This window comes from Hypomesus nipponensis, chromosome 9 (genome assembly GCF_054491055.1).
Source record: "Hypomesus nipponensis isolate SF chromosome 9, ASM5449105v1, whole genome shotgun sequence".
Taxonomy (NCBI): Eukaryota; Metazoa; Chordata; class Actinopteri; order Osmeriformes; family Osmeridae; genus Hypomesus; species Hypomesus nipponensis.
In genome coordinates, this window is record NC_140369.1 from 25,779,653 (window position 1) to 25,806,389 (window position 26,737).

At 40.0% G+C, this 26,737-nt stretch overlaps 1 protein-coding gene and 1 pseudogene across 2 annotated transcripts; both read left to right on the forward strand.

Annotated features, from left to right (window-relative positions):
• The first annotated feature begins 1,912 nt into the window (after nt 1–1,912).
• LOC146274004 (uncharacterized) lies at nt 1,913–8,736 on the forward strand (annotated as a pseudogene). The gene is made up of 3 exons (XR_014766512.1): nt 1,913–2,002; nt 5,756–8,408; nt 8,695–8,736. The product of XR_014766512.1 is annotated as an uncharacterized LOC146274004 (transcript).
• LOC146274005 (uncharacterized) lies at nt 8,014–15,152 on the forward strand. The gene is made up of 5 exons (XM_084704034.1): nt 8,014–8,193; nt 8,734–9,228; nt 9,634–9,793; nt 11,457–11,609; nt 14,419–15,152. The coding sequence occupies exons 1-5, from the start codon at nt 8,014–8,016 to the stop codon at nt 14,421–14,423; spliced, it is 993 nt and encodes a 330-aa protein (XP_084560160.1). The 3' UTR covers nt 14,424–15,152.
• Nucleotides 15,153–26,737: the final 11,585 nt, after the last annotated feature.

The window sequence follows — 26,737 nt, forward strand, 5'->3', positions numbered from 1 at the left end:
TAGCATACTTGTGCTTTCCAGTCAGTGTCTATTCTGATGGCCATACCAAGACTGGTCCTGCTTGAAAAGCATCCAACCCTCCAGTCTCCATTTTTGTTGCCATTGTTCTGAGAAGCCTTTTAAAAAGAAAACTAGTCACTGTCACTGAGTTATCGTTCTTCGAGGCAAACCGATCAACTACATCCTCATACCTCTGAACAACATTTGTAGACTCAGTACTGCTCATCTGCAAACCATGAAACTGTCGCGTCTTCTTGTTGTTTCTATGAGCCAGATGACAAGGATGGTCACAACTTGACTTATTTTGTTGAGCCATCTTATTACGTACCACATACATACTTTCTTGTATCCACATACTAATTACATCAGTATGTGGGCCTACTATACATGTTATATGTGACTTGTATGTAACAGCTATAGCCACGCGCCATCACAACAAGGCTCGTTTGCTACTCACCGGGCTCGAATGCACAACCTCCGACTTGCCAAGCGTGACCACTACCAACTACGCCAAAGAAAAGCTAGCTCTTCGTTGACGCGGGTGGCCTGTTACATACCTGAGGAGCAAGTTTCGTGGTTCTAACTCTGTTACATATAGCACAATACATTTCACCCTGTGTACATGTAAATGGTACTGTGTACATTTCCCACACCGTCAGTAAGATGCTTGATGCACTGATCAAAGTTATTGTAAGACTTATGTTAGACATACAAAGTCTTATTGTCAGTGTGGGAAATAACAGTGGTTTTTACATATACACAGAGGAAACACAGTTACATTTACGAAAGAGCAGTTATGAGCCCATGGATGCCACTTTGGTGTTTGAGGATGTGGATGGTCAGTTTGCCTCAACTTCTAAGGAGAATGGTCAACAGTGAATGTGACTTACATGTTTTTTAAAGACTTCTCATAGAACCAAGGTATAAAAACAGCAGACTAGAGTTTGATGCTTTTTAAGCAGGACAAGTCTTGGTAACAGCAATCAAAACTAGATTCTGATTGGAAAGCACAAGTAAGCTACTACCCACTTCTAGCTTGTTTGTGAGAGCCTTTTGTCATTGGCTTCTTTAATTTAAATGTTGTACTCGATCTAATACAACGTGTTAGTCATCAAGTTCTGATGTAGTAAACTATTATCAAAGCATTGCACTACTGCCAGAGCTCTTCAGTAATTTTGGATCTACATTTTCCCATAGAGGGGTTTAGTTGCCTTGCACATCAAACAAATGAAATACTCATTCAGCTTCGTCAGCTTCTCTTATACTCCTTTTATTTGAACCTCTCTCAATCGTATAGTTTTCGGTCCCACTACTAGCTTGTGTGAAGGAATGATAACATACTGCTAATCGATGCTGCTATACAAATCGATACCTCATATATGTATGTACACCCATTTGTCATGTAATGCTTACTACTAAAACATGTACCCAATTATAATCAATTGAATTAACAGAGAACTAATGAGATCATGCAACAGGATGCATTTCTGTGCAAGTGAGGCCTGGCTGAGATTGGAATGTGTGCGTCAAAGTAACACTGGAGTGTGCAAACACGTCAAGGTCAGACAGGAGGAGAGTTTGGGCCGCTCAGAGACTGGTGCGAGTACAATAGGGCTTCTCAACTATGGGGAGTAAAAGTGTCAACTTGGGAGATAAGGTGATGCTGGGACTTTAACTCTTCTTCCTTCAAGGACGGCTTAATAGTGGTTTAAGACAAAATATGAATTTCAACAGACAATATTGTAATAAAATACATTTACTATTATTTTATTACATTATTGTACTATCTAGGTTTCCCAGTTCCACCCCATCACAGAGCAAAAAAAAAAAACGTAACTTTGCCACCTTTCAAAAATATATTGTTTTTTGAATTTGCCGCCTAAAAAATTCCCGCCTTCAGTACCAGTACCAACGTCAGAGCGTCTTTGTCTGATAACTTCTGCAGCAGTCATTCGCATGACGATTGGATTTCAGACACCATCAGTTTAACACGAAAAAACAGGTAAGAATCTGCCTCTATGTATACTTAAACGGGGGATGTATTTTTCACGCATGAGGTTTACTAAAAGCTTTTTTGGAGAGTGTTCGGTTAGCCAGTTTTGAACGTAAACCAATGAGGTTTCAGCCTAACTAGCAGCTTTCAGCTAGCTATGGTAATTAACCTGGTTAAAGCATGGTGTTGAACATACAAGTCCAATTTATTAAGTTAATATCAAGCATGTTTTGAGCTTATTTTGAGTGGTTGACTTACATATATTGTTTGGAAGGATTTGGTTGTAAACTTGTTAGCAAGGCAGTCAAACAGGCCTAGTTAGCAAGTGGTTAAAACAAGCTGTAGCACAAGCTACAATTTATCGTCTGCTTTTTCCACTTGTGCTTGTTTCTTGTCTGTTGCCTTCCCTCCGGTTTTCTCGAATTGGATGAGTACGTTGTGTAGTTGTTTTGAAGAGGGCCGATTTGGTTCTTTTTTGATGGGCTATGGAGAAAGTTAAAGTCCATATGGCAGGTTAACCACCACTGTTGATTAATGGGTACATAAAGCACTCAAGATATGTATATTATTCAAGAAATCTCAAAATGGTGTCTCAAAATGGTGTTTAAGACCAATTTTTGAAGTTTTTTGTGTTAGCATTAGCATATTAGCGCAATTCGGCGATGACGTCACGTTGGGGAGTCGTGGAGGAGAGTAGCCTCAGTCTAGAACTATGGCGATCTACTGGGATGAAGGAGAGGTGGCAAGAACGACTAATGTATATGATGGCCCGCAGCCGTATAATTTTGAACCAAGTCGACCTTATGGCCGTCAAAGCCAATTAAATGGATTGTTCATTGTACCGAGGAGAATGAGTGGAGAGTTGATAAAGTCTCCCGGTGAGTTGCTATCATTTAGCAACGCAGCAACGACACCTGGAGCTCATCTATGAACAGCAGTGCACATATACAATTTATTTTGACTGTCAGTGAATAGCACCGAGTGGAAGTCAACGTTTTCTTTATATCTAGTGATCATTCAGGGCCTGACATTAACCTTTTGAGGCACTACACTAAGTAGCCTACATAAGTTCCACTTTTTCATGCACAGTTCATGTCCGGGTAAAGATTGTGCCTTTGACCAACGAAGATGAGCTGTAATAATATAGCCTACAAATGATAACAATTGAGGTGTTATAAAAATCGTATTTGTTACATTAAACATTTACACAACTTCTGCAGAATAAACACGTCCTGTTATGTACTGTATTGCATCTTCGTCCCAATATCTCTAGCTACAGACCGTGCAGCTAATTTGATGCCTAACACTTGAACGGGGGCTTACTTGAAAGAGGAATTATTTACTGCGTCTTCTCAGTTACATAATATGTGCTTTGAAATACTGTGACTTGCTAAAGTAGAAAAATGGCTAAAACATAACATTTTATAATAATTTGAGTCAATCAAACAGCTGCAAGACCCAGTGAAATGTTAGAATCAATGTCTATAGCATCGCTAAAGAGGAGAGAGGGTATAATTTCTGGGGAAATTGTATTGTGTGCTTGCTGAGTCAGTTTATTATGAAACAAGCCGAACCCCCTTTGATACATACAAGCTTTTCTAACAACGTTGTCACCGGCAGTATTTTGTGTACCAACTACTAACTGAAAATATGCCCGCAAACACGTAAATAAGCTGGACATTTATTTAGGGGGAAATGGCAAATTCAAAAGAAGTTTGCTGGAAGCGATCATTATCAGTAAATAAGCCAAAAGCGACAATTTCTGTCGGTCTCAGTCGAGCAAGCTAGCCTAGCTGCTGTTGCTAGCCAAACTTCACTGAATGTGCTGGAAATGAAAACGTTTCTTTTGACAGAAAAGCCTGTGGCATTGAAGACAGTGACACACCACACTAGCTTGAGTTTAAATACATTATTTGATGTGACATTACTTACTGGACATGCAAGTCTTGAATTTCTTAAATGTATGATGCTGCCACTACAAGGCAAGATACGATACTACCATTGTAGAACTACTTACTGTGCAACAGTCTATCCAGCCTAGCACATCCAAGAAAGTCGTATCTACTGCGTTGTCTCAGTTACACTATCAGGGCTTGTAAACACTGTGACTTGCTAAACAAACAGCTGCAAGAACCAGTGAAATGTTATATACTGCCACTGCTAGCAAACTAACATTAGTTAGCATCACTAACGACATTGGCTAACTCAACTTCGGTAGGCTATCCTCAGTCTTTGCAAGTTGGCCAGTGCAAGTAACATAGCTTTTTTTTTTTTTTTTTTTTTAACTTGTCCAGTGGGCCAAGTACATTTCTCTTCCACTTGCCCTACAAAAAAATCCAATTAGTTACCTCTAGTAGTACTAGTAGTACAGCAGAAGACATCATGCTAGCTATGGGCTAGCTATTTTTTTTACCTGCCAGTCCCACCTGTAAAATCCCCCCAATATCATCGCTAATTAAATATTTTCCCCGACGTTGTAAACACATTTCCGAGATGTCCCAAGTTTTGATGGTACTAGCAGAACCCATATTAGACATTCTCTGGTACTAGCCTAGTAGTGTTTATTTACAATGGATTTCAATGGTCTCAAAGCAGACATTTGTCTGTTGTCTCCCCAACGTGACGTCATGCAATGCATTGTGGGGGAAAGAAGAATCATTGCAAAAAGTTGCAACTTTTTTGTATTATATTATGTTTTGTGACACCCAACAACATGAAATACAATGGATAACAGTTTAAATGTTTATTACCAACAACCAAATAGCGCAAATTCGTTGGAAAAATCTACCTGCCATATGGCCTTTAAGGAGGCGAGCGCAGCGCGCGCACACATGAGAAGGAGAGAGATGGTTAGGCTATAGTCTCAACATGCTAAATTCGCCTCTTTGCTGTACTCTTTTCCAGAAATAAACGTGATTTTAGCTGTGGTGATATTATTAGTTCTTGTTGTAATAGCAGTTCTGTTAGACTGGATATTATTTTCAGTTATTATCTTATTAGTCTGCAGAATGTGTGTGTGTGTGTCAGCGCTGTATAGGCGTGCTCACACACTCTCATACACACGTTGCGCTCCCGCGCGCGGCAAAGACGGCAAACGAGAGAGTGTGTGTGTGTTCGTTCGCTCGCTCGCCCGTCGTGTACACTGTACACACAGCTACTACTTTTCTGTGTGAGCAATAAGGAGTGAAAACTGTATTGTTTAGCAGGCTAAGATAATGCTAATCGCTAGTAAATGCTAACGGCACATCCTCTGGGTGTTCCCCAGTCATGAAGGTTAAAGCAGCATTGCATGACGTTTTGATAAGCAGTGTGCGGTTGTCAGTGTTTAAAACTTTATTTGTAATCTGTGTGAAAATAATATAGTAAATAGCTGTGGGTCAAAGACTAGTTATGTTAGATAATTCAGTTCATTAGTATAATCCATAGAAGTTTAAAGTAAAAGCAGTGAGACACACAGTAGGTAATTATACAAATTCATAGATTATTCAGTCTGGAGAAATGTGGTATTACTGATCTGGGATTTTAATTGTTTTATGTAATTTGACTGTATGCAATACTTACCTGTGTATATATGTTAAAAAGAGTAATTTGACACTAAAAATAAGTATTTTTGTCGCTAAGGTCACTTTTTAAATACTTACCTGTAGTCCCTGTAAGAGCAGTTAATGAAATTAAATTCAAAAAAAGTTCTATTAATACTAGTTTTAACAAGCAGTTTTTAATCATAGCTAAAAACTTAAATACTTTCTTCTTATTTTTTAGAAACAATGGCGTGTTCAGAAAGAACAAAAAAGAGAAAAATATCAGCGAAAGTGGAGGAACATTTGCGTCTTGTTGAAAATGAGTTGATGATGGATGATTTGTTGGCTAAAGACTCTGAAATCGATGAGGATCGCTCTGAAAGGGAATACCCACAAGATGATTTGTTAAAGGATTCTGAAAGAGAAGATTCCATGGATACTTTCTACGATGCTTGTGATCAGAACTGTTTTGAGAAGTCATCAAATGATTTTGAAGAGAATTCCTCTGTCTTTTATGATTGCAACATTTCCTCATTTGATGATATGGATTCTGAAAACTGGGTGCCTGCTGGTGATAGTGACTGTGATTCGCATGGAGATGCATCTTCCAACTTGGAAGAGGATAATGATGATGATGAATGTGGGCTTGCAGAATGGGCTTCAGAATTCAACATACCACAAACAGCGCTGTCTGCACTTCTTAAAATCCTAAGGAGGAAGGGCCTTGATCTCCCAATGGATGCCAGAACTCTTATGTCTACTGACAGATCTTGCGATGTTTCGGCTGTGGATGGAGGGTCCTAGTACCACTTTGGAATCGAAAATGCTCTCATAGCTGAACTAACATCTCTTGGACATTTAGCAAATATGACAGATACTCTCACACTTCGAATTAATATAGATGGATTGACCTTATTTCGTAGCTCCAGTATGAGTCTGTGGCCTATTCTGGGAAAGATTAAGGAAATTCCAGAGTGTAGTGTGTTTGTAATTGGAGTGTACTCCGGTGTGTCCAAACCCAAAAATGTCCAAGAGTATTTGCAAGAATTCATTGTAGATATGAAAGCCGTTTCTCAGAGAGGTATTGTGTACAATGGTGTACATTTCAGTGTACCATTACCCGATGCTTTTATTTGTGATGCACCTGCGCGGGCCTTTCTTAAATGCTCCAAAGGCCACACTGGGTATAACGGGTGTGAGAGGTGCACTCAAAAAGGCCAGTACGTTAATGGTGGTTTATCCTGAAATATCAGCAGAGCTCAGGACAGACGAGCAATTTGAAAGGCAAGGCTATCAACAGCACCAACTGTCAGCCTCCCCCCTAAATGATCTGGGTATAGGATTAGTTAGCAGTTTTGTTTTAGATTATATGCACCTTGTGTGCTTGGGCGCAATGCGCAAGTTAATATTTCTTTGGTTGAAGGGGCCGCAGAAATCCAGGCAAGCTATGCATTTTTTTGTTGTAATGTCTGCATATATGGTGTCTATCAGGCAATATATACCTAGCAATTTTGCAAGGAGACCACGATCCATGTTTGAATTTGGTAAATGGAAAGCTACAGAGCTTTGGCAATTTTTACTTTACACTGGCCCTGTTGTTCTCCTCAATAATATTCCCAGTAGAATGTACAGAAACTTTTTACTTCTATCTGTGTCAATGAGAATTCTTCTGAGTCCTGCCTTATGTTCTCCTGACAATTTAGACTATGCTGAGGAGATTTTGAAACTCTTCGTAACAGATTTTGCTGCAATTTATGGCAATGATTTTGTCAGCTATAACATGCATTCATTGATCCACTTAGCTCAAGATGCACGGAAATTCGGCCCGTTAGATAGTATTTCAGCATTTCCCTTCGAGACATTTTTAGGTAAACTTAAAAAACCTCAAAACCCTGTCCAACAACTAGTCAGGCGGCTCCATGAGAAACAGAAAGTGGCAAGCCAAAAGAGCAAATCAGTTTGCAGCCCACTTAAACAGCTCCACTTTTCTGGACCTATGATTAATTCAACTGCAACATGGGATCAATACAGGCGTTACAATGATGGACAGACAATGATCTCCTCCTCTCGTGGCGATAACTGTTTTTCTGTGGGGGGAAGGGTTCTTATTGTGCGGAACATTTTGTCACATTCTGGAACTGTTGAAGTCCTGTGTAATTTCTTTGAAACTGACAAAAACTTTTTCAACTATCCAATGGACTCCTCGCGTCTTGGAATTCTTTTTGTTTTCAATTTATCTGAACACTTGCAGCTGTTACCTGTTGAGGAGTTAAAAACAAAAATGGTTTTGTTGCCATTCAAGACTGGATACGTGGCATTGCCACTCCTGCACTAGTGTGCTATTTATTTATTTTGTATTGTTGGTTTTGATTTACCGATTTGTTTTTTTATTCACATTTGCAAGAAAAAGTATGTGAACCCTTTGGGATTACTTGGATTTCTGCATTTTCACTTTTTCTCGCAACTGTATGTATTTTATGTATTTGTTTTTCTTTAAGCATGTTGCCTTTCGCCATAGTGGCATTTGAAAATAATGGCGGATTGGCAGTTATTCCAACAAAATGGTTTACCGGGGGTGAGGAGGACGAATGTTACTGGCCACCAGCCAAGATCAACATGGCAAAGGCGGTCGCAAAACAACTGGAGCCGCACACTGATTGGGCAACATTCAAGTTGACGGTCAAGAGAAAAGCCGTTAATCTCAAATTCATGTGTATTAAGTAAGGGATTATGTATAGAACGCCTGTCATCATTATTCACTGCCACACATTTGTTTGTCTCCCACAGCAACGTATGGAGTTGCCCGCTCAAAATTGGTTTGAGTACGAGGAAAATACAGATGTCCTGACCGAGTCTGATTCCGAGAACTTGGGAAAAGGACAGCGCAAAAGGAGGTGAGTCTATTTGAATCGTGAAATGGTAGATACTCAATGGATGCTGACACTCTCCCAATGATACAGGGAGGGAAAGTTTTGTGTGACTTTTGTTAAGTGTATTGTGTTCAAATCTGTCAAAATGAGGGATGTATACTAGGGCTGTCACTTTTTCCAAAAATGACAAAATACAAGGGATATATGATTAAATAATAGATAATATTAAATGTAATAAATTAATAAAAGTAAACATCACATGTTTAAAATGCTTTAACTCATTGATTGTGCTTGTATTAAATATTTCTAGGAAAGTCATTTTTACAAGTGAGGATGAGGATGATGACAGCCCCATCGGACCTACCGCTCCATCCTACGCTACATCCAGCCTCAGGTCACCACCTACCGCTCCATCCTACGCTACATCCAGCCTCGGGTCACCACCTACCGCTCCATCCTTCGCTACATCCAGCCTCGGGTCTCCACCTACCGCTCCATCCTTCGCTACATCCAGCCTCGGGTCTCCACCTACCGCTCCATCCTACGCTACATCCAGCCTCGGGTCACCACCTACCGCTCCATCCTACGCTCCATCCAGCCTCGGGTCACCACCTACCGCTCCATCCAGCCTCAGGTCACCACCTACCGCTCCATCCTTCGCTACATCCAGCCTCAGGTCACCACCTACCGCTCCATCCTTCGCTACATCCAGCCTCGGGTCACCACCTACCGCTCCATCCTTCGCTACATCCAGCCTCGGGTCACCACCTACCGCTCCATCCTACGCTACATCCAGCCTCAGGTCACCACCTACCGCTCCATCCTACGCTACATCCAGCTTAAGGTCACCGCCTACCGCTCCATCTCCAGTAAGAGACTCCATGTTCGTGCGCATCTTAACCCTCCTTGAGGAGGTGAAAGAAACACAAAAGATTCACAGGAGGATGCTGCAAACGCTGTTACAACAGCGTGGAACCACCGTCTCCACCGTCTCTTCTACCCCAGAGGGTTTCCCCTTAAAGACGGTTCAAGATGTCATGAACATGGAGGAAAAACTGGCGAACACAAACGTCATGTCTGAACTGGTATTTACTATATGTTAAGTCTAGGTTAGTACAACGTAATTCAATTTTATTAGCGGGCTAGCAGTGAATTTCATCTGAAACTTCCCAAGTGTGCTCACACCCATGCTTATGGTAGTTCTTTCAGGTTGATAAATTTGCTTTGTATTGCCTTTGTTTCCCCTCAGGTCGCAGCTGTGGCTGACATTGGGGGGGCAACTATTGATGAGGCCACAAGAAGGATGATGGCCTTCCTCCTAGACCACGGCCTGTCTAGGAATTACAACCTTCTGGGCCGAAACGGGAAGAGGGAGTTTAAGGCCTTGAAGTTGTTTGAAGTGATATATGGTAGGTGTGCATGTGGATAATGTTATAAGTGTTGTACAGATACTGGAAAGTTGTTTATAATACCGTAACATTATGTAATGTTTGTTGTCCTGGCTGAGCAGTATGTTTGCTCATGTCTCCGAGATGCCTAACTGGTGTGTTAACCTGTTCTCGTTCCTTGGCTCGCCGGCGAGCCAGAAACACTGCGCCCCCTCCCTCAGTGAGAACGCACTCAATTAAAAAAAAACTAGTTCGACTAGTACACATGTTATACATCGTTGGAAAGCTACGATTCTTGTGCTTCCATTGAAATAAACCAATTCAAGCTCAACTCGCAACAGAAAGTACAATCAACGTCTTTGTCCGGTGACCGTTCATTCAACAATGCCAGAGAAAAAAGTTGTACTTACCTACGATAACTTAGGAATGTTCCAGGTATGCACACAACTCATCAAAACCTCATCTGCTTACATTCCCAAGGGTCCAAAGTATCAAACCATGTCGAGTAGTTGTCCAAACAATGAATTATATCCACACATAGCCACGATCTTGTTGCTTCATTGTTCCGTCGTCAATTTTTTTTTGTGATTTGTGTCACAAGTAATCGCTCAAAGCTATTCATGTGAGTACACTAGAACCCCGAGGATAGTTTTAAAATGGCCGCTACACTCTGACCTCTTGATAGACACCTTGGTCGAGCCAATAGGAGCTTCCATGCCCCGGTGACAGACCTCTAAAGCCAACCAGGTCTGTGCGTCCTGCCCCCCCCCATCCCCCCCCCGCCCCCCCGCCCCCTCTACACGATTTTTTCTAACTGGCTTACAATGGCACTGAAATTAGCTAGGTATCCTTGTAGCTTAGCGCTAGCTGTAAATGGCGATACCCCATATGCCAGGGTTTGTGGAGCCTTCAAAATAAAAGTCGATTGCGCAATATGTCAGTGTTCTTTGTGCGCCAATCCTGGGAATCAGATAAAGCACTCCAATGTGTTCATGCTTCAGTTTTTGTGTTTCAGTAATACTAATGAGGGATTTAGCTGTTATTTATGATAGTTCTAAGTACCACCTTTCATTAGAGATAACAATTATACCTTTTTATCCTAAGAATTTGACCTTGGTTACAAGGGTTTTCTGGACTCTCCAAAAGGCCCTTTTTAGAAAACGCATGGATGCACTCTTATAAAAACATGTGTCAAATATGAATATATTGTGGTATTATGTTTGACTTTTGATCTGAATTGGGTAAGGCTTCAACCTGTGGTCCAATGCTGTCTTCCAGCTAATACCTACCACCTCTAGGCCTCTTCAGGCCTCTGTTTTCAACACAAAATCTAGGCGGAAATAGAAACTTTCACTTTCCTTGTGTTCAAGCTTCTATGACTCAACACCAGTAGGACTGACAGGGGTCCTGACAACAAGGAACATAACTTCAGAGTGTCAGCTTTCAAAAGAGTCCGTTTACATGCATGTACTCCAAATGGTTCAAGAACAGCAGTCAATTTACTTTGGGTATGCTGTTTAGGCGTTTTTGGGCACATTTAACAGGATTCAAAAGGGGTTTTAAAGAGTGTGTATAATCTTAATTTATACAGCGCTTTTCATAACATAGTTGCCTTTACAGTCCTGGTGGAGAGTTGTGTTGGCACATACAGTAAGTAAATGACCGTTATATTTATTTCTTGCAGGAGGTATGAAGAAAAACCAGATGACCAGCAATATTACCCGTAAAGATGCAGAAAAGGCCATCTCCAAATGGTTCATTGGTTCTAGGGACCGGGGGGGTAATCGACAGGTCCGACAGGCCACCCCTCAACAAAGACTTCAGACATTTGAGGAGCCTGTAGGGGGGTAAATATTGTCCAAACAACCAAAACTAATTCCCCTATGGTTTAAAGGAAGATGGGAAACTGAACAGTGTATTAGCATGAACTAAATAATGCCAATACCAATAGAATTCCAGGTATTTGACTCTATGGGTTAAATCAGAGCAAGAATGGTCAAAGTACGGTTAAGTGAAATAGGTATTTAATAACTTTGCAAATGAATGAAATCAATTACAAGGCAAACATGTTACAATATGAAAGTTTTCAATCTTACCTACTCTACCATGATCATTGTAAATCAGAGAGAAAGCAAGAGGTGAGGAAGGAGTAGGACAGTAGGACAAGGCAGAACTGAGGAGAAGGTCTCAGGAGATGAAGAATCCAAAGAACAATGCATTACAATTCCCTTTATACACAAGAACAACCAATCAGACCACATCTTCAATGGGGTGTGAGAGCCATCAAGTTGAGACCGTCCAGAAACTCCAGACTTTAGCATATGAGAGGTGGGGGCAGGTTTGACACCCAGCCTTACAATCCTCCCTCTTGGACACAAAAGCACAGCAAAAGCTGCAGTGTTCATCGTGTGATAACCTGCACCCATAGGAAAAGTAACTTGATTGCAGACAGGTCAGCATTGAGATTCTAATGGTCATGGCTATTGCTCAGAGGATCACTTTTGGATCATGGCTAGTGCTCAGAGGATCACTTGGAAGAACCTTTGTATTGGCATGCAGACGTGCCCTTGGTTAGCATATTCCTGCTACTTACGTTCTTGTCCTGTTACAGCAGAACACAATTGGAGCACAGCACTTGGTTAACAATGAAAATGGTAAAGTTTGGAGTGGTCTGGGGTCTGAGTGAGTCGGATTGGATACAAATGGAAATTAGTGAGACAGTGTCCTAAAACTCAAATGGAAAAAATAGGTGAACAACAGTCCTCCCTTTTGATAGATGAGAGGTACACAAACATATCATCTAGCAGATGAAAATGGCAATTAAAACAAAAGCGTTCTTGGGTCCAAAATAAACAAAACACAAATTACACAGACAAGTTATACCAATCTACATATACAGGTCAGGAACCATTGCGAGTTTAGCTAAAACCTAGAACATTTACCACCAACTCTATAAAACACACAAAGGTACATACTGATCCACAATACCCAAATCTCATCCACACAAACCAACATAGGAACTCATGGATGGACAAACCATATGCGCTATGCATATGCAGCTAAAGGAACTGGAGCAGCAACAAATAAACTGTCCCCAACGAATCTTTGAACTACAACAAAGACTAAACACAGGGGTAATACAGTAGGAATGTAGCAATATCACAATTTGGACCTGAATTAAGTAAATGTAAAAGATAGTTGAAATTGCATGCAATCACGTTAAAAAGTTTAAGATTTGGTTGTCTTGATAAAGGCTCAGCTTATGCTGCATGAAAAATGGGGGAGGCCTACCCTTTCCCAGATCCCAACATTTGGACTCAGTGTGACCACTTCTTAGACAAGCACGACAAAATCTAACTTTGTTATTAGCATAAAACAAGCGTGTGGGTGGAATAGGCATATTTCTGCCAAGATCCCAACATCGCATTTCGGTGTGTCCTTGTCTTTTACAGAAGTTACACTGTATATGATGGGGCTGCTGGGGCTTGGGTTTTGCCTCTGTCGCCATTTTTATGGCAGCAATGCGTGGCGGATCAGGAGCACGACGGTTCTTTGTAGAACGCGGTTTGGGAATTTGCGCACCAATTCCACTCTCTGTGTCTGAACACTCATTAGTAGAATGTGAGCCAGCATGGCTGGTCTCTTCACTGCTTTTATTAGCGGTGTGTTGCCTTGTGGCACTAAAAGGTGTCGCTGCTTTGAGGACAGAGTTGAGAAGACATTTGCCAATTAAATGTACAGTAATCTTCAATGTTTGTTTCTTTTCTGCTTTCTTTTTATGGACTCCTACAGTTCGCCAATGTTCAATTATTTCAGCTAGCGTAAAATCAATTTTAAGACCGTTCTTGTCTTTCTTGCTCAATTGAGATAACGTTCGGTTAACGCTAACTTCTTCCCATAGGTTTAGTAATTTGTAAACTTCAGTTTCCCATTCCATTTTTGTTCATTTCATGCAGGAGCTAATATCAGAAACCAGTAATAGGCTTTTACCAACAGAACCAGGTGGAACACAATTAATGTACATTTGTAAATGCTTACTCACCGCACCATGGTTTGAAACGCCGGTTTGCCTAACTGTAACTGAATTGCTCGAAACATATCACGTCGTCGGGGTCACCAAAACTGTAGGAGGGTAAATATTGTCCAAACAACCTAAACTAATTCCCCTATGGTTTAAAGGAAGATGGGAAACTGAACAGTGTATTAGCATGAACTAAATAATGCCAATACCAATAGAATTCCAGGTATTTGACTCTATGGGTTAAATCAGAGCAAGAATGGTCAAAGTACGGTTAAGTGAAATAGGTATTTAATAACTTTGCAAATGAATGAAATCAATTACAAGGCAAACATGTTACAATATGAAAGTTTTCAATCTTACCTACTCTACCATGATCATTGTAAATCAGAGAGAAAGCAAGAGGTGAGGAAGGAGTAGGACAGTAGGACAAGGCAGAACTGAGGAGAAGGTCTCAGGAGATGAAGAATCCAAAGAACAATGCATTACAATTCCCTTTATACACAAGAACAACCAATCAGACCACATCTTCAATGGGGTGTGAGAGCCATCAAGTTGAGACCGTCCAGAAACTCCAGACTTTAGCATATGAGAGGTGGGGGCAGGTTTGACACCCAGCCTTACAAGCCATAATATGATAAATACAAGTCCACTCACACTAGTGCGACAGGTTGCTAATGAGCAGATGCTGTCTCTTTGACAGCGCTGTTTTATTTCCTAGCAGATTTTGTAGAAAATAATTATAATATCCATAAGTAGGTTTAATTTAGTGCATAATAGCTGAAAAAAATGTTTTGAATTATTATTTTTTCGCTTATATATGTCCATATTTCTGCATATTTTGGACCAAGGCCTAGTATCGCCATCTTAAAAGTGTCATAGTTGGAATGTCATCAGGTGCATTGTTTAAAATGTAGAATTGTTTTTGTCCTTGAAGGCCACTGTAGCTTGTTCTTATTCGAAAGGGTTGGGGTTACCCAGGGAGTGTTGCATTCTAGAACGTTGTAGAACTTTCTTGATGATGTCTTATTACACAGTGCACCTTTAAACATAGCCTATTAAAGGTGCAGTGTGTAATATGACATCATCAAGAAAGTCCTACTAAGTTCTAGAATGTAATGTAAGTATGTGGAAAAGTAAGAAATAGTCTTAACTATGAACTGTAGGGAATTGTTGAACTCTAATAGAAATTATGTGGAATATTTAAACATTTATAGATAAAATTATAATTGAAAGACATGAAAAAAAAATCTAATGTGTGAAATAAGGTTAAGGTTTATGCAAGTTTTCGATCATTCTTTGTGTGGTACCGAATTTATGTTTGTGCTACTGATTTTTTTCTGCATTCTAACACAAATAAAAATGTAATTAATTGTATTACTGGTCTCTTTGTTATTGTAACTTGTTTAAATAAATCACCATAGGGTACGTAGTACTATCAGGGACCCATAATCAGCCCACATGGGGCCCAGCTAGTGGGTCCTAGATGGGAGTAACCTGGGTTGCCCATGTGGGATTTAGCTAGGGCCCACCCGAAGCCCACCTTCAGCCCATATGGGCTTGCCCACATGGGGCCCCTATGGAACCCCATGACAAAACTGACTGGGCCCCATGTGGGCAGCCCATATGGGGCCCACTCACTAGCCCATATACAACCCACATGGGCCCCACATGGGTGTGTTGACGGTGCGACACTTTGTTGCAGAAGGATGATGGTGCAAGTTTCGTCCGTGAAGCATACAACGATTAATAAAAAAGAATCAAGTCGACGTGTTTATTGAGTAATCGCATAACTAATTACACATGTAAACGGAGTAATTGTATTATTGGCATAAACCAACAATTGCTAGTAATCGGGTTTGATGAATGATGAACTTTATTGGTTCGTCGAGAATAACAGAAATTTGCCTAGCATCCATACTCAAACAAGTTAACCTAGACGCAAAACTACACGTCCAATCCTAAAAATACGGATATTTTCCGAGACCCAAGACTCTGCCGAAACCATTGATATCCTTTATGTGTCTGTGCGGTCAGAAATACAACTCGTTTTGCAGTTTCCAAAACGTTACCCAGTTTCTGCTTTCATGGTGCGTGTCTGTTTGGTTGCCACTGCAATGGAGCAGCTGTACTCGCTAATGAGCTGGGCAGAGAGAATGACACATTTAGCTAGCGTCCACATTATTATTATTATGTCTCTGCGGTCAGAAATACGACTCTACCTGCAGTTCCCAAAACGTGACCCAATTCTGCTTTCATGGTGCTTGTTTGTTTGGTTGCCACGGTGATGGTGCAGCTATGATTGCTAACACGCTGAGGGCAGAGAATAACCAACATTTACCTAGCATCCACACCTCAAACAAGTTAACCTAGACGCAAAACTATACGTCCAATCCCAAATATTATTATTATTATTATTATCGGATATTTTCCGAGACCCAAGACTCTCCCGAAACCAGACATGTCCTTTATATGTCTGTGCGGTCAGAAATAGGACTCTACCGGCAGTTTAAAAACACGTATACTTTCGAAATTCTCTGACAAATTTTACCCACCTCTCCATTGAAGTTAGTGAGAGAATTTGAAAGGCTGCTCTCGCTTCAAGGCTAAAAGCTGAAAATCTGTAAATGTGAGCTCTTTAGTAGTTACATTGGCTGAAAGAGGACAAGTTTTCCTACATTTTAAGGTATAACTTGTTTCTGTAAGTTAAACTATATGAACGTCAGAGGAATTTGTTGACAATTTAGTTGAATATCAGAAAAAGAGCAGCCAGCAGAGTGTGCCACTGCTGGCTGCTCAATCATAAAAATCAAGAAGGAGCTAAATTTTTAATTTGCACAAAAACCTTAATTCTTTAAAAAGTATAAAAGTGAGAAGTACCAGAAGTCATAGTCATCATCTCCTGAAGGAGCTGAACGTTTTGATACAAAAAATGTAGGAATCGGTGAAAGTATGCAGGACTAGTTAAAGGCCAATTAATAGGACTGCGTGAGCTGAAATGGGCCTTTATGGAGCCGCTTAAGCCCCGCTTGACTAATTAAACTTATTCAAGTCTGGTTTAGGACTTTAAGTCTAGCTTTTTTGAGCGGCCTTTATGGAATAGGCCCCGGAACGTTTGTCGTCCCTAGTAACACCTAGACTGTAGGCATGTAAACAAGTTTAGCTTGCTAAAGCAAGAGCATAGGTAGAATGTGTGATAATTTAGCCTAGTTTTTGATTCATGTTCCTGACTGTGTTTCATTAAAATAAATAACCAGTGTAATGTAAATCTACAATTCACGATGCATGTTTGTCCAGATCTTTGTCATGTTTTTTTCAGCAAGATATTAGAGCTAGCTAGCTAACTGAAGCCAAGTGGAATCAGGATATGGTTTGGTTGCTAAGCTGTAGCCTAACGTTCTGCCCACCTAAGTCAATCCAGTTTGCTTCAACAACAGAAGTGGAAACAAGTAATGTCATCATTTCAAATGATATATAGTCAAACTGTTGAAAACAGTGTTGTGTATACACAATAGATTATACACATAGTCTATACACATAGAACAGCACCCGGGCCATTTTCAACCCAACCAATGTTACATACCCTATTCGGAGACCTTAACCCTTGTGCTGCCTTCGGGTCACATGACCAAAAGGTTCATAACGAACCATTGTTGTGTTTACCCAATTTTACCCAATACAAAAGCAAATAAAAATAATTTTCTTTTAACCTTCGCAATGTGGGGGGTCTGAGACAGCCCAACGGTTAAAAGAAAATGCTTCACCATGTTTTTGTATGCGGTAAAGCTGTCGCAAACTAAGGTGGGTCACAATGACTGATGGGTCAGAATGACCCAAGGAGAACACAAGCGTTAAGGAACAGTGTGAAATACCCACAAAAAACAGTCAATTGCCCCTTTCAGTGACTCGTCAAGGCGGGTCTTCAATTTGGACATCACTTCCTCGTTCAGTGGCTAGAGCCAGAGAATGTCTAATATAGAGAGAACTGCCACTCAATTAAAGATGACGTTCTCTACTTGGGTATTGTAGTTGCCAAAGACCAACATAAGAGAAGTCACTCCAATTTTTCTCCTGTAATTAAAAAAAATATTTAATCAATGGCTGTTAAGGGATTTATCATTGAGAGGTAGAGTGTTGATTACTACGGCAGAGGGTCTCTCTCGTTTGACTTATACGGCTTTGGCACAGCATCTGGATAACAAGCTTCTAAAGGAGATAGACAAAAGGATATTCAATTTCATCTGGAAAAATAAGACACATTATATAAGAAAGACTGTTTTTATGGATTCCTATGGAAATGGTGGACTAAATGTATTGGATTTTGGTACTTTAAATAATACTTTTAAGTTAAATTGGCTGAAACAGTTTTTGGAAACTCCTTTTCAGTTTGGAATAGGATACCTCTCCATGTGTTGTCTAATCTTGGTGGCTTAGACCTTTTTCTTACTTGTGACTATGACATTGACAAAATTCCCGTGAAATTATCTGGGTATCATCGACTAATGCTGCGGTGTTTTCGGCTAATGTTGCGGTGTTCTCGGCTAATGCTGCGGTGTTCTTGGCTGATGTTGGTGGTGTGAACCAATACTGTTGTGTTGTAAGTAGTGGATTGTTTTTGAAAAGTAGCGTTTTTATAAATGTTTCGTTTTTGTTAATGTCGTTGTGTTGTGTGTTAATGTTGTAGTGTTTTCAACTTTTGTTTGCTTCGCTAATGTTGCTGTGGTGTGCATCCGTGGGCCACCGTAGGTACCCCTCAAGATCCACTTTTCTCAGGATATAATTTTTTGTCTAGTATTTGAATTCTGAATTCGAAAGGGGAGGCAAAAAAATACACACTGCTGCCTTTTAGATTGTTTTAAAGTCAGCTTTCTGTTCTAAAAAGCTTTTGAAAATGTCATTGATGTCATACACACAAGCAAATTTACAAATTAGCCGCTTTATCAATAAAATAAGCACATTCTTAGCAACTACACTGCCCATTTCTCATCACATTTTAATTCAGATGCTGATTTACATGTACTGTTTAGCTGAAATATGAATTGTAAAAACAATGGCGGTCAAAGGATTCTGTTCTCTTGTTGGTCACGGCAACCCCGCCGCAAGCGGTTCTTAATACGGACCAATCACAGCCAAGGGGTATCCGTAAAAAGACGCACGGACAGAGGGATAGTCAGGAAAATCAGGAGGTACACGCAGAGCTCTGCGAGGGCTCTGCGAGGACACGCAGAGGGCGTTTCTTGACGGAGAGGGCGTTCCCTGTGTGCGTGTTTGAAAAACGCAGAAGCATTAATCAGCCTTACCTCCTGATTTTCCTGACTATCCGTCTGTCCGTGCATCTACTGTTCTAGCGGTGAATTGCTTTCAGCACGCAGAGCCGTCGGAGTAGTATAAATTCAACCAATCCGTCCGACTCCGTGCGTGCGTCTGTCCGTTAACGGAGACGCAGAAGTATAAATCGGCCTTTATATTGAATGAGCACAGGGAGAAATGTCTTGAGTTGCCTGCCTTGTTGTAGCAAGTTTAGCAAATCTTTGTCACACATACATGAAATGTTGTTAATATAGTTTATTCCCGTTATTTTAAAACACATTTGATTCTTTGTAAAAACGTTCATGACATGATGGCAAATATATTATGTTAAGTGCGAGCATAGATTGTTGTCTATCTGGAGCAAAGACGAAGATTAATACTTTAACTGTTAACCGAGGACCTTCATTGTCCCACAAAAGCAGTCTGGCTTGATGACACGATCAACAAAAGAATAATGGGTGTGTTTAACAAAAGCTTCTGAAGGCAAGACTAATATTATTTAAATATAGGCCTATATAATTTCCTATTGTGGTTACCGGTTAAGGTATTAATCTTCGTCTTTGCTCCAGATAGACGTCAACAATCTATGCTCGCGCTTTACATATTATATTTGCCATCATGTCATGAACGTTTTTACGAAAAATCAAATCTGTTTTAAAATAACGGGAATAAACTAACAACATGTCATGTATGTGTGACATTTGCTTAACTTGCTGCAACAGGGCAGGCAACTCAAGCCAGTTCTCCCTGTGCTCATTCAATATAAGTCTATGGCTCATTCAGCTCCATGTAAATCGGCTATCGGCCAATGTGAACTATTGTGCTCGTGCCCTGTTAGTATCCGCAAGCACATTTGCAGGCAACTTTTATTGACGTAGGCAAATAAATGGGGTGCTAGTTTACACATTTCGGATTGGTCTCAAACTTAGCAAAAATCGGGATAAATTATTTTATGAAAAAGCTAGTAGTATGAGCCAGGTTCGAGAATCGAACAAAAATTATTGGGGGAGATAGTTTTGTAAATGTTGACTGGAGTTAATAGAATAAAAACGACCGGAAGAGTCGGAAACCTAACCGTAATGCAATACCACCTACATCCACCGAGGCCGTTGCTTCAAGCCGAGGGGCGAAGGGTGGGGGCTTGGTTCAACTCCGTTGTCCAGCAACGCGGACGAGACATCTAGTGTTTATATCATAGAGTTAATATAACTAGAGAAAGCTACTTTTGTCTTCCAAGATGGCGTCCCCATTCATTTCTATGAAAAGTGCTCAGTGGCGCAGTGAGGCAAGCGAGAGCGCGAGACTGGACGCAGCCATCTTTCCACTCTTCCGGCTGTTTAAAGCTCTTTCTAGCTTTAAACAGTGGCTCTTTTTTTCCCTAGCTCCGAGACCTCGTGCACGCTTGCAACTAGCTGTACACGTCATACTTTGCGACAACCAGTCGCGAGCCTAGATTTATATGGTTACGAGCGTGTGGGCATTGCAGTTGCAGAATCTATGGGCAGAATGGGGTACAAGTCCGATAGGAATCAGACACATGATGCAAACTTAACAGAAATGTATTCTGTCACTGTATAGTATTCCTTTCACTTGTTTTTTTGGCTATATGGCTAAATAGAGGGCTATTCTAGATGAAACTCATCACATATGTTGCTTTTTTTCTTCGTGATATGAGTATGATTTACAACGCAGTGTATCGGATGAAAAAAAACTGTTAACATGAACAGCTCCGTCGTTGTTCTCGCCAGGCAAAGAAAGCTTAATAGTTATTTTGGTAACCGAAATCTTCCATAATGCAGACTTACCATAGCTTACTGTCAACTTTATATTTAAACGAAATGCCACAAAATTCACACTGCCTTCAATTTCACATCAGTGTCGAAATGCGACCTGTGTTTTACATGCTCAACCTAGAAAACCAAACGTCTATTAATGGATGTAACGTGATCTAACAAGACGTGTTAATAATGTCATAAATAAAAGCTGGAGAAGTGTGTCTAAAATATACTTTATTGAACATTTGCCTTTGAAAGGGGCATGTTAAGTGACCATTGTGTTGTTGCTGCTGTCAGGGACACTAAGATCCCTAACTCAAAGCCACGTGTCATTTGTAAGAGGAATCTCAAACAATTTAATGAGCAAGGTTTTCTTCATGATTTGTTTAATTTTAATTGGAGTAGAATAGAGCTAATCCCTGATGTGGAGTTAGCCTGGACATTTTTTAATTATGGTTTTACCCAAATCATAAATAGACATGCTCCATTCAAGAGATTTAGAATAAAGGGTCGTGATAATCCATGGTTTTCCCCTGAGCTAGCAGACATTATTCACCAACGTAACTTGGCTTGGGCAAAGGCAAGGAAACTGGAATTTCCTCCGATTGGCTTGTTTTTAGAACACTTAGAAATAGATGCTCCTCTTTTATTAAGCAAGCTAAGTCAGATTACTATCTGTCTGTCACTATCGAAAACTTAAAAGACCCAAGGAAATTCTGGAAAGCTATAAAATCACTTTCTGTGAGCAAAGAGTCCAATGTTTTACTAGCTTTTATTATGAAGGATGCTGTTGCTGTTAGTGATAAAATAGAGATGCTGAATTGTTTTAATGAGCATTTTATTTTGTCTGGCTCTCTGTTTGAAAACAGTTGCTCTGCTACTGTAAAGCCCTGTACTGATATTCCAGTCTCTGCAGGCCTTTCACTAAACAGGAAGTTCAAAAGGCCCTAAAAGCTTTAAATCCTGGAAAACCTCCAGGGCCTGGGGTCTCATTTATAAAACTGTGCGTAGGATTCTTACTAAAAGTGTACATACGCCCAAAAGCCTAAAATGGCGTACGCACACAAAAATTCAGATTTATAAAACCGTGCGTACGCACACCTGTACGCAATGTTCCCTTTATAAATCACAGATTACCCACAAGTGTGCGTATGTGAATCAGCATTGTACCCCGCCCCGAACACGCCCATTTTTAACCATAAATAGTCAATGCAAAGCACCTCATGAATGCTAATCTAGTATCTCATCATGACCCTGGCATACGATTGTTCTCTACGGTGAATCGTAGCGCATGACAACTTCTCAGACACTGTTAGCCTATTGGTGGAGCCCGAAAACTCCGAAAATGTGGTGGCCGGTAGATCACCAATTTAAAAAAACTGCGAGTGGCGTCAACTGTGGCAGTGATACTGCGAGTCGAGATACAATTTGAAAACAAAAGTGTTTTGTTATGAACAGTAATCTATTAAAGTCTGGACTGATAACGAGGACGTAGAGCGATTGCACGGGAGCTTGACGACTGTATTTCCAGTTTTTGACATATGAGGATATTTGCACGGTATTAAAAAATATAGTTATACACTGTGTTCTGCAGTTATCTAAAGGTAGGATATGTGATGTTATCCTGTATTCCATGCAGTCGGGGAATCTCCCCTTCCTGAACTCCCGCACTGGACAATCTGATGGTGAGGAAGCGCTGAATTTTTATTTAAAATTTGAGTTGGATTGTACAAGGTGTTTATGGAACAAGAATCACTCAGTACAAGCGCAAATAACACTGCTGGATGTAATCTTCATGATAATCATGAAATTGAATGAAAACAACGTGTGTGAGGAAAACAAAATACATAAATATTATGAGTAATGTTCTTCCCACATTCAATTTCTGCAGTCTGACTACAGTACGGTCATCTGCGTCGCCAATTCCAACTGTTTTCAAAATGTGCGTAGGCCTACGGGAGGGTCAGAGTTTGCGTGGAGGACCACACATTCTCCGGTCAAGTTTGTTTTTTATAAATCACAACCTTTGCGTGGAAAGTGGCGTACGCACATTTTCAGCCCCGTTTTGTGCGTACGCAAGCTTTATAAATGAGACCCCAGATCTTGTTGAGCCATACTTTTTAAAGATTGCAGCTGATTTGATAGCAGGACCTCTCACTTATCTTTTTAACCTCACATTGATAAACAATGAAATTCCTGGCATATGGAAATCTGCATTTGTTCTCCCTTTATTAAAAGGAGGTGACCCATTCAAGCTAAACAACTACAGGCCAATATCAAATCTGTCAGTATTGGTAAAAATTCTAGAATCTCTGGCAAATGACCAACTCAAGGATTTTCTTCAGACCAATGCCATTATGTCTACATTTCAATCAGGTTTTAGAAAAAAACATAGCACTACCACAGCGGCACTGAAGGAGATAAATGACATCTCTGTAGCACGTGATAAGAAACAACACTGTGCATCACTGTTTATTGATTTGTCCAAAGCTTTCGACACAGTAGATCATGATGTTCTAAAAAGCAGGCTCCTCAACTCAGGACTCAGAGCAAGCAGTCTCTTGGTTCCAAAACTACCTCAGTGATAGGACCCAGTGCATTAAACATGACGGTCTCTACTCAAACAATTTACCAATCTGGAAGGGTGTACCCCAGGGTTCTGTATTAGGTCCACTTTTATTCACCATTTACATTAATAATATTGATAAAACGTGTCGGATGCCAGTTTCCATTTTTATGCTGATGACACAGTTATTTATTGCTTTGCGCCGACTCTTAAACAGGCTATTGAAAACTTGCAGAATGCTTTTATTGTCGTCCAAAATAGCCTTCATCAGCTGAAACTTGTTCTTAATGCAGATAAGACCTGTTGTTTACTAGTTCTAGAGCTAGACCACAAAATGTCCCCTCTGTGGTCACTCTGGAGGGTAGTGTTATACAGGTGGTTACGTCTTATAGATACCTGGGTTTTCTGATTGATGACTCCCTCACCTTTAAGCCTCATGTGCTCTATTTGGTAAAAAAACTGAGGCTAAAGTTGGGTTTTTATTTTAGAAATAAGATGTGTTTCTCTTTCAATGTAAAAAAGCGACTTGTGGCTGCTACTTTTTTGTCTGTTCTGGACTATGGTGATTTGTTGTATATGCATACCTCTGTTCAGTGTCTTAATATGATTGACTCTGCGTACCATTCATCCCTGAGATTCATCACAAACTGTAAGGATCGGACTCACCACTGCCAGTTGTACTCTCGGGTAGGATGGCCTGCTTTGTCCACTCGTAGGCTCAGTCACTACTGCACATTTATTTACAAGGCAATACTTGGTGTGCTACCTAGCTATGTATGCTCCCTTATCATGCGTAAAAGTGCTGGTCCACACTTTTTACGTTCGCAGGACTTGGTGTTGCTTTCGGTCCCCAATGTACGGACAGAACAGGGTAAAAAGGCTTTTGTGTACTCTGCCCCCACTGTGGAATACGCTGCAGAAAGACCTAGGACTTGTTGAATTAATTTCGTTGAATGCCTTTAAGTGAAAATGAAGGAAATTGAGCTGGACTTTCAAAGATGTCAGTGTTTTTAATAGTTTTTTTTCCTGGTTACAGAAATGGGTCTATTTAGGATTGGTGCAGTGTGAATTGATTTGCTTTATTTTTTAGTGCTATTTTAATTTTGTCCCTGTGTGTTTGTCTGTAACTGTTTGTCTGTAACTGTGGTTCATTGTGCTGCTGCCTGTCTTGGCCACGTCACCTTTGAAAAAGAGATTTTTAATCTCAATAGGTTTTTTCCTGGTTAAATAAAGGTTCAATAAAAATAAAAAATGCTCATAGAACCATATATAGGCTACAAGACGTTTCCATCAGATGTAAGTGGGGGTGAAACATTGTCCCACAAAAGCAGTCTCGCTTGATGACACGATCAAAAAAATAATAATGGGTGTGTTTAACAAAAGCTTCTGAAGGCAAGACTAATATCATTTAAGCATATATCATTTCCTATTGTGGTTAACAGTTAAAGTATTAATCTTCGTCTTTGCTCCAGATAGACATGTCAACAATCTATGCTCGCTCTTAACATAATATATTTGCCATCATGTCATGAACGTTTTTACGAAAAATCAAATCTGTGTGAAAATAACGGGAATAAACGATATTAACAACATTTCATGTAGGCCTATGTGTGACAACGATTTGCTAAACTTGCTACAACAAGGCAGGCAACTCAAGCCATTTCTCCCTGTGCTCATTCAATATAAGTCTATGGCTCATTCAGCTCAATGTAAATCGGCTATCGGCCAATGTGAACTTTTGTGCTCGTGCCCTGTTAGTATCCGCGAGCACATTTGCAGGCAACTTGTATTGACGTAGGCAAATAAATGGGGTGCTAGTTCACCCATTTCGGATTGGTTTCAAACTTAGCAAAAATCAGGAAAAATTATTCTATGAAAAAGCTAGTAGTATGAGCCAGGTTCGAAAATCGAACAAAAATTATTGGGGGAGATAGTTTTGTAAATGTTGACTGGAGTTAATAGAATAAAAACGACCGGAAGACATGGGAACCTAACCGTAAATACAATACCACCTACATCCACCGGGGCCGTTGCTTCAAGGCGAGGGGTGGGAGCTTGGGTTTATATATATCTATGCAGATAATTACCGCGTCTGAGTTGAAGCCACGCCCCCTACGCAAAATCGGGGGCAAAAGTCTTAAAAAAAACCAAACTGAAACTGAAGGAAAAAAAACTGAAACTCGAAAAAAAAAAATTGAAGCCGTCAAAAAAATTGAAATATGAAAATAAGAAAGTGAAAATTGAAGATTTCATCTAAATATTATTCAACCTGAAAAAAAAATTGGTACACTTATTTTTTCTTTGAACACATTTTTTATTTTTCAAGTTTTCGACCAAAACGTACATTTTCAATGTCAAGCTTTAGTTTTTCGACTAAAGATTTTTTTTTCGAATTAACAAAACATTTGGCCCGGATTTAGCTACTGTATTACCTTTGTAATGATTTGTGGTTTTGCAACAAAAAAACACATGGGCGATAACAGCGGAACAGCTTGACTTGTTTACATCCGGTTAGAAAGAACACGCATGAAGAAGGAGAAAGACATCTTCATCGAACTACAATTTTATAAATTATACGAAGTTTATAACCACCAAAATGTCTCAACTAATTGTGTTCAAGAATTTTATCAATGAGCGATTAACAACGTCAGCTTTAGAGATATTTGCGGCCGCTGAAAAATTGTTTGCCGAGTTCGAAGAGGAGATTTCTCGTTCAGAGGAGATGAGCACGCGACTGCAACGCTTGTTGGACATAGTTATTCAACCTGAGATCAAGCTTCACCGAACAGGTTCGATTAATACCTACAGTTGATTATAAACTGCTGTATCACTATGAATTATATATATTTGGTCAAACCCAGGTGTGTCAACATTTGGGTATTAAATTAAGGGCGTAGTTTCCTGAATGCATTTTAAAATAATGCCTTAATTACCTAATGAGATGTACATACAATGCATTCGTTTGTCCAGAATTGTTTTGTCTTGTCTTGTTTTTTTGTATATATATATATTTAGGTAATTGGTTCAGGTTTTATGGAACTTTACTCGGCCTACATCATCTGTACTGGACTTCTGAGCAATGAAATAATGTATTAATGAATTATATGATGCACACTTTTGGGCATCCCAATTTATAACACCTTTTTACTACCTACAAGTATAAGTGTGAATGATAACATTTATGGGTAACATTATCTAAACATTCACTCAAAAACAGCAATTTAATACATCTTTACCAAAATGGTCAATTCAACTTCTCACCTGAACCCCTGATGCTGATTCATCACCAACATGCT

Bases quoted from the DNA above. Each gene is read 5' to 3' on its own strand.
- LOC146274005 (XM_084704034.1), top strand. From the start codon at position 8,014: ATGTTGCCTTTCGCCATAGTGGCATTTGAAAATAATGGCGGATTGGCA. The intron at 8,194-8,733 runs GTCAAGAGAAAA...GGATGATGACAG, and splicing joins GGGCAACATTCAAGTTGACG to CCCCATCGGACCTACCGCTC. The intron at 9,794-11,456 runs GTAGGTGTGCAT...TATTTCTTGCAG, and splicing joins GTTGTTTGAAGTGATATATG to GAGGTATGAAGAAAAACCAG.